Here is a 9,221-nt window from a genome sequence, read left to right on the forward strand (position 1 = left end):
CTCCATCCGTAAACCAAAAGAAAAAATAGTTTCAAGCCACATATCAGTGATTTTAATAACTTGCGTTCGCATAATACTTATGAAAAAACATACAATTCCGACACATATTATGTTAAACTCTAATAATGATTTTGACCAAAAAAAACGGTTAGGAATTCGATTTTTTCCCTATGAATTGAGCAACTTAAATTAAAAATATACCAAGAAATATATATTGAAATCAAGGAGTATTTTTTGTTTACAAAAGAAATGTTCGTATGTTAATACACTGTGCTCCAGTGGATCCAATTTGGCGCCAGTGGAGCACAGGGAAATAGTCACATACAAAAACTTCTAGAAAAAATATTTATCGAATTCAAAAATATTTCAAACTTGGTATATAAGTTCAATATCGGTTACTCCGTCCGTAATGCAAAAGAAAAATTTGTTTCAAGCCACATTAGTGATTTTAATAACTTGCGTTTGTCTAAGATAAATACTTATGAAAGAACATACAATTCCAACACATTTTTTTAAACTTTAACGATTAAAAAAAAGACATATGTTAAAATTATGAATTATGTAGTAACATATTGAACGTGTAGTAACCTATTGAACGTATACTACCAAATTTCAAATGTGTAGGACAATTATTTTATGACGATAAAAATTTTAAGTTTAAAAAATGTGTTGGAATTCTATGTTCTATCATAAATATACATTTTAACTGTACAGTTAATGAGTTATTTCTGGCTATTTCAATTTGGCGCGCTATACCTGGCGGCCGAAATGATCATGCCATATTTTGTCCTTTTTGGAGTTTCATGAATTTGGGCGTTCCATAACCGGCGGCTGAAATGATTGGCGGCCGAAATGCACTGTGACCTCGAGAGTATGCTGAATAGTTTAAATATTACGTGGTGGTCAGAATGGTTTAAAGGTAAAATTAAATACTAATAGTTTAGTTTTACCTTCTAACTCAATCTAATTGATAATTGTATGGTGCCAGTTGGGCGCTACTGCAGTTTCGCACCACACTGTTAAATCTTCGATTTATCGCTTCATTTTTTTCTCACACCCACATCATACAATTTTGGGCCATTATGTAACATGTTTCCATGATTTAGCCACCGTTATATTTACCTTTATCACAATAAAAAATGCCTTTCAAAACAGCTCTATTTCCGCGAATACCTCGATCGAACTGTGGCCATTAATTTTAGAATCAGAAAATTGCCAGAAATCAATGCATGTTTTATTTTCTGTTTTAATTTTAAACAAATATTAATTAAACCTCTCTTTCGCCAGCTGAAAATATTTCTTGCCTTTCAAAACTAAATAGGCCTAGGCCTATATTATGTGTAATCGTATTTTATTACACTGGCCTCTATAGTTTCTACATTTTTTGGGGAAAATGAAGCATACATTCTGGCAATTGAGTGATAAATATAAGATGGCGAACATTTCGCAGTGTGTTGACATCGAGTTCAGTATTGTTTAAAATGTTTTGAAAAGTATTGTTATTTAAAAAAAATTAATTCGTAAGTGGTCGAATCGTATAAACATGTTACATAATATTATGTTGTGAGTGTGAAAAAGAAAAATTTAGGTGAGAAATCGAAGATATAACGGTGTGGTGCGAAACTGCAGTAGCGCCGCCAGTTGTGTTTTATATAGGGGCGTAGGCCTAGGCCTAATAGTAATAGTAGTAGGACTAAGCGCCGTGAAGTTGGTTACTTATTCCTTATTCGACATTCGTCAATGGAAGTTGGTTCCTTATTCGACGTTCGACATTCGCTAGGCTAGGCCAAAATTTCGAAATTGATAATTTCCCAGCGGTAAATATGCCGTGCGCCATGCCACCAACCAATCTCCTGCTGTTACTTATTCCCTATTCGACATTCATTCGTGAAGTTGGTTCCTTATTCGACGTTCGCTAGGCCGCGACCGACTGGCTGGCCCAATGTAGGCCTACCTCTTTTATCACAGATTTACATTTTGAGTTCCGATATTACGACCATACCAACGCCTCGGGCCGGGTTCAAAATAGTATAGATTGACGTAGTATGGTCCTAACATTCCAGAAATATTCCACTTGCCCCGGCCCAGTGCGGGCAAGTACGTATTTTAAAGCAATTTAAAGTGCATATTTTTGGCATTAATATTTAGTAAAAAACACCACTTTTCAATTAGAAATATGACCACACCCGACGCCTCGGGCCGAGTTCAAATTAGTACAGATTGACCAAGTATGGTCCTGGCATTCCAGAAATGTGCCACTTTCCCCGGCCCAATGCGGGCAATGTACGTATTTTAAATCAATTTTAAGTGCGTATTTTTAGCATTAATTTAGTAAACACCACTTTTAAATTGGCAATATGGCCACACCCGACGCCTCGGGCGGGTTTCACAATAGTCCAGCCCGGTCCAGTATGGTCCTGGCATTCCAGAAATGTGCCACTTGCCCCGGCCCAGTGCGGGCAAGTACGGATTTTAAAGCAATTTAAAATGCGTATTTTTAGCATTAATTTAGTAAACACCACTTTAAAAGTGGCCATATGATCACACCCCGACGCCTCGGGGCGGGTTCACAATAATATGGATTGACGTAGAATGGTCCTGACATTCCAGAAATGTGCCACTTGCCCCGGCCCAGTGCGGGCAAGTACGGATTTTAAAGCAATTTAAAATGCGTATTTTTAGCATTAATTTAGTAAACACCACTTTTAAAGTGGCCATATGATCACACCCCGACGCCTCGGGGGCGGGTTCACAATAATATGGATTGACGTAGAATGGTCCTGACATTCCAGAAATGTGCCACTTGCCCCGGCCCAGTGCGGGGGCAAGTACGTGTTTTAAAGCAATTTAAAATGCGTATTTTTAAAGTTATTTTACTAAGTATTAATAGCACCACTTTTAAAGTGGCCATATGACCACACCCCGACGCCTCGGGTCGGGTTCACAATATTATAGATTGATGTAGAATGGTCCTGGCCTAGCGAATGTCGAACGTCGAATAAGGAACCAACTTCCATTGACGAATGTCGAATAAGGAATAAGTAACTAACTTCACGGCGCTCAAATAAGGAACCAACTTCCATGGACGAATGTCGAATAAGGAATAAGTAACCAACTTCACGGCGCTGTAGGACTATTGTAAATTCTTATCTAGGCCTCCTAGCCTAGGCCCTAGGCCCTAGGCCTATAGCCCCTATTAGAGTAAACCTATTATGCCTAGCCTACTAGGCCTAGTACTAGGCTAGCTAGTTAGGCTAGGCCTAGATAGACATATAGGCCTAACTAGCTAGGCCTAAAACGTGCTACCTTACTTAATAATACCAGCCTGCTAATTAACTAGCCTAATATTAATAAAATTATACTAGCTAGTAGGCCCCTTAGCCTTATAGCCTAGCCTATCTACTAGTCCCCAGGCCTGGCCTTATATTATGCTAGTAAATCTTTTGGGCCAAGCTAGTCAAATTTTGATCGTTTTACACACAATTTATAAATGTCATTAGGCCTAGGCCTAGTAGTAATTATTAATTAATAGAAAGATCAGGAGAAAAATAACTTGTAATTATTAAATTAATTTAATTCAGAAGCTACCCCCTGCATGCAAAATTTAGTCCTGCAACCAAAACAAATGTCATTTTGAATATACCGTTAAATGTGTTTTTATCTTGCAGAATATAAAAATATTGTTGTTACAGGCGCATTAGGGTTGGTACTAACAATAACTGTATGGAAACACATAAAAAATAAAATGTCAGATGGTGGAAAGAATATTGATTCAAAAACTATAGATGCTTCAAGTATAAGTCCGGTCTCACCTGATCACAATCAACCTGAAGAGAACAGTGAACCGGCCAGTGGTGACAAAGAAATCCAAGCACCTATAGCTGAAACTTCATTTCCAAATACATGCGCAATCCCACCCAACAATCAACCTGAAGAGAACATTGAACTGACTAGTAGTGACATCCAAACACCTATAGCTAAAACTCCATTGCCAAATACATGCGCAATCTCACCCAACAATCAACCTGAAGAGAACATTGAACTGACCAGCGGTGACAAGGAAATCCAAGCACCTATCCAAGGACCTACAGGTTCCAAAAGTGAGGAGCAAGACACAAATTTGGAAATGAAACGTGGTATCAATGTGATTATAAAAAAAGCTAACATTACCCTTGAAACTGTTGATGTTATCGTGAATGCAGCTAATGGCAGACTTATGCATGGGGGAGGTGTTGCAAGAGCCATTGCTGTAAAAGCTGGTCCAGAAATTGATATTGAAGGAGAAAAAAAACTACAAGAACGAGGACATACATTAGGAGTATCAGAAGTATTACATACTAAAGGTTATAAACTGGATGCAAAGTTTGTGATACATGCTGTCGGACCAATACAGGGCAGAAATGATCAGTTTCAGTCGAAGTTAAAGAAAACATTCTTCAATTGTCTGTCTTATGCAGATGAAAAGCTCAAAGCAAAGTCTATTGCAATTCCTTTGATCAGCTCTGGTATATTTGGTGGACAAAAGATGGAATGTGCTAAAGCATTGATTGATTCCATCAACAGTTTTGTAGATGACGATAAATTTGAACATGTGAAAGAAATTAGACTTGTGAATATTGATTCTCAAGCTACTGATGCAATTACACAATTGTCTTCTAAGCTAAAACTCATACATAAAGACTAACAGCTATGTAGTTGTTGGACATTACATATTCATAGTACTTTAAAATAGTTTAAGAGTTTTTTCCTCTGAATGATCCATCTATTTGTATTGTTTTTACAATATTATGTATGAAATAACTAATTATACTGTAATTCAATTAATGTAGATGGTTAGTCTCTCCAATGAGCTTTTGATTGACTTTAAACATATATAAATAATGTTTTACACAATGGAATAACTATGTAGTTTTCAAGGAATGAATCAAATAAATTAATTTAATCAAAATATGAAAATCAAACTTGGTTGCTTTGTGTTATTATTTATTTTATTTATTCTACTATAGAAACAGAGACCCGAACGTATACGTACACACATTAAAGATGTATTGTACGTATACGTACACACATTAAAGATGTATTGTACGTATACGTACACAGATTAAAGATGTATTATACGTACTGTATACGTACACACATTAAAGAATGTATTGTACGTATACGTACACAGATTAAAGATGTATTATACGTATACGTACACAGATTAAAGATGTATTATACGTATACGTACACACATTAAAGATGTATTGTACGTATACGTACACACATTAAAGATGTATTATACGTATACGTACACACATTAAAGATGTATGGTACGTATACGTACACACATTAAAGATGTATTATACGTATACGTACACACATTAAAGATGTATTGTACGTATACGTACACACATTAAAGATGTATTGTACGTATACGTACACACATTAAAGATGTATTGTACGTATACGTACACACATTAAAGATGTATTGTACGTATACGTACACACATTAAAGATGTATTGTACGTATACGTACACAGATTAAAGATGTATTATACGTATACGTACACACATTAAAGATGTATTGTACGTATACGTACACACATTAAAGATGTATTATACGTATACGTACACACATTAAAGATGTATGGTACGTATACGTACAAACATTAAAGATGTATTGTCCCTTCGACTAATTTCAAAAAAATTAAAAATAACAGATTTCGAAAAAAGGTGGGTCATTTTAAAGTATCATAATAGTTATTAACTATCACCAAAAATTTGTCGGAAAAAAAATAATTTAACTGAAATACAGACAACAAACAAAAACAGCAACAAACAAAAACAACAAAGATATCCATCTAACAAATTAAATAAAGGTTCATAAAAATTATTCTACTCTCTAAACCATTTTATATTTGATTTATAAATTCTTCTAATTTTATCCATTTTCTATTAAAAATACTGTCCTCAAAATTCTGATGATAAATAAATTTTTCTGTTTCATAAAACCTTTTTAACTCGTTCATAACCATTTTGATAGTTGGCTTACATTTAACTAGTTTACATTTATAAATAAATGATTTTACAATTAGAATAATTGCATTAATGGCTTTTAAATTAAAAAACTGATGCGCATCTTGGTATCCGAAAATTATGCTCTCTTTACTAAAAATAAATTGCACTCCAGTTTTTTCTGAAATTTGTTCCTGGAGGAGGTTCCATATCCTTTTTACTATTGGACAATTACAGAACAAATGCTGAATGGTTTCAATTTTACCATCTCCAAATGAGCACATTGAAGTTTCTTTTATATTCATTTTAAATAATTGTTCATTTGTTGCAATTATTCTATTTACAATTTTATATTGAAAATATATTAAAGCAATATTCATTGTACACGTATGTGGAGCTAGGTAGATTGTTTTTCATTGTTCGTTATTGAATACAAATTTATTTTCTGCCCATTTCTTTTGTGCTTTCCATGATTTAAACATTGAGTTATTTAAAATGGACCTGAAATGGATTTTCGATTTTTTTCATTTTAGAATGATGTTTTGGGGGCTATTAGGTGTTGCTAGAATGTATATTGTTACAAAATATAAATTGGCCCTTTTGGGGAAAACCCCATTTGAAAATCAAAAAAATTCGCGGGTGACGTCACTTTGCGAATATATTCCTATCCCTCCAATGGAAAATTTGCAGTTTTTTGGCTATAACTCTTGAAATCTATGGAGTATTTTCTAAAAAATGCTTGTGCATTTGCAGAAACGTGTTTAGAATTTTTTTAGATAAAATTATTACCGTATAAACGGTTATTCATCAAGTAAATGACGATTTAAAATCTTAAAATCAACGGTTTTTTTCTGGCAATACCGAAGTTGGCCTGGCAATGTTGTCCGGGATACAGCTCCGTACGCAATGATGCGTATCCATATTTTCCGTTCGTGTATTTTGTATATCGATCGTAATTTATACTGCTAAAATTTGTTAGTTTCTTTAGTTTTTAGTTTAGCAGAATTAAATTAGTAATATGAGATGATAATTTATTTGTCACGAATCAGGCAGTTCGAAAACGAATTTTATTCATATTTTACTTTGGCTTGGCAATGAGCGCAGCAAGTTGTTGATATCGCTTTGGTCCTTGGATACACTTGAAACGGAGCCTCGCCGCATGATGTGGGTGGTGGATCGACTCCGCGCTCTGGATTGGGGGCCTAGGCCTAGTAAAGGTTTGGGAGGTAGGCCTTCTAAATTCGGGTTTTAGAACAAACGAAGTACATTTTAGGGACCTATATTTCAACAACATTAGATATTGAATAAATTAGTATTAGTGTCAACGCTTCGCGTATCTTTCCAGGCCGTCGATCATTCACTGACTATCGGGCGGCATACACGCTCTCGATATCATCGTATGTATATGTGACGTCGTGAATATAGAGGCTTCCGACGGCCGTTGAAATAGAATATTGCAATGGCGTGAGTAATTTTCGCTAATTTACCATGGTATTTTAAAATTTCGTTTTTACTCAAAATACTATACATTTTGTTTTTATTTGTGTGGGTTTGTGTTAATTTGATACATTTAAATAACATGTGTGAATTTCTTGAAAATCGAAATTCCATTTCAGGTCCATTTTAAAACATCATAAAAAATACGACATTCCTTTCTTTGTTGAAAGAGTACTTTTATGTGAAATGGAATATCTGGCAAAACTGTTTTTTTAATTTCACATATCATTAAATTGTTAAATTTTTCCCTAAGAAGCCTTTTTAATCCTATTAATTTTATATAATTTATCTTAATACCATAGGTATCTTCGACTTCTTTTTTATTCATAAATTGCCCATTGCTGTTAAACAAATCATTAACAAACAAAATACCTGCTTTTTCCCAATTTCCATATCTTATACATTCGTTGCCTATTCTTATTACTTCATTATTCCAAATTTGCATTCGTAATAGCTCGTCAACAGACTTTGGATAATGAATAGAAATAAAATTACTCCATGCATCTATTACCTCTTTCCAGAAGAGAATTTTAACATTATCTCTAATGCTGGACAGACGTTTACAATTCGTTTCAAGTTGCATAGAGTTAGACAAATTTGTTATGTACTTAAATAGCTTAAATATTGGGTTGTCTTCGGATTTATTGTTGAAAATTCTACGCAACCAAGTTATTTTTAATGACATAAAAAAAAAGTTCAAATCTACCATTCTTAATCCACCATGTAAGTAATCACTTTTCATCTGATGCCGGTTTATTTTATCAGGTTTGTTTTGCCAAATAAAACGAAAAAATAAATTATTAAGACGTACTACGTATTCATTTGATGGGTTCGGTAAGGACATGATCATATGAATGAGTTTTGGTAACAAGAGTGATTTAATAATAGTTATTTTACCAATTACTGTCAAGTTTCTTTTAGACCATTGGTTTATCATACGCTCTATCGTTAAAAACACTCTTTCATAGTTTACATTAATCATTTGAACTGCATCTAATGAAAAGTCAATACCTAAAATTGAAAATATGGCATTGCCTATCCAGTTTATCTTTTTTCTTGTTTTTAACCTTACATTGCTACCTCTCTTACTACCTATCCATACAACTTTTGTTTTTTCTTCATTTATTCTTAAACCGGAAATACTCTCGTATGTATCCAGTGTATCAAGTGTTGCATGCAGTGATGCTTCAGACCCATCAAGTATAATGGTAGTGTCGTCTGCATATTGAGATATTGTATATTCCTCATCTCTAATTTTAACTCCCTTAATTAGTTTGTTTTGCTTTATTAAATTATTCAATATTTCTGCACAAATTATAAAAATATATGGAGAAAGAGGGTCTCCTTGTCTACAGCCTCTTTCAATTTTAAAACGATTTGACATAGCACCGTTAACATTAACTGAGGAATACATTTCCGAATAAAAAATTGTAATCCACCTTCTAATAGACTCGCCAAAGTTAAACATTTCCATGGCTCTATCAATGAATATATGTGAAACAGAGTCGAAGGCTTTTTCGAAGTCAATTAATAATAGCATACCGGGAATCTTTAACTGTTCACTAAGACATATAATGTCATTCATTAGTCTAATATTTTCGCCAATAAATCTATCTGGCATAAAACCGTTTTGCTCTCTACTTATAATATGACTTAATACATTCTTTATTCGATTAGCTATACACCCAGACGCTAACTTATAGGTGATGCTTAATAGTGATATAGGT

At 34.0% G+C, this 9,221-nt stretch overlaps 1 protein-coding gene across 5 annotated transcripts; it reads left to right on the forward strand.

The window, feature by feature from the left end:
- The first annotated feature begins 837 nt into the window (after window positions 1-837).
- Window positions 838-4,952, forward strand: LOC140048111 (macro domain-containing protein lin2902-like). 5 transcript variants are annotated; one of them, XM_072093136.1, is made up of 3 exons: window positions 838-919; window positions 3,669-3,755; window positions 3,927-4,952. In XM_072093136.1, exons 1-3 carry the CDS (start codon window positions 853-855, stop codon window positions 4,682-4,684), a joined length of 912 nt encoding a protein of 303 aa, XP_071949237.1. In that variant the 5' UTR covers window positions 838-852; the 3' UTR covers window positions 4,685-4,952. The 5 variants fall into 5 exon arrangements, with proteins under 5 accessions (XP_071949237.1, XP_071949233.1, XP_071949234.1 ...); XM_072093132.1 differs by having other exon boundaries at window positions 3,669-4,952; XM_072093133.1 differs by lacking the exon at window positions 838-919 and adding an exon at window positions 1,433-1,520 and having other exon boundaries at window positions 3,669-4,952.
- The last annotated feature ends 4,269 nt before the right edge of the window (window positions 4,953-9,221 follow it).

Source organism: Antedon mediterranea, chromosome 4, assembly GCF_964355755.1.
Source record: "Antedon mediterranea chromosome 4, ecAntMedi1.1, whole genome shotgun sequence".
NCBI lineage: Eukaryota > Metazoa > Echinodermata > Crinoidea > Comatulida > Antedonidae > Antedon > Antedon mediterranea.

Excerpts from the sequence above, each read along its gene's own strand:
- LOC140048111 (XM_072093132.1), top strand. The coding sequence starts at position 853 with ATGCACTGTGACCTCGAGAGTATGCTGAATAGTTTAAATATTACGTGG. Across the intron at positions 920-3,668 it reads GTGGTCAGAATGGTTTAAAG|AATATAAAAATATTGTTGTT; the intron begins GTAAAATTAAAT and ends TTTATCTTGCAG.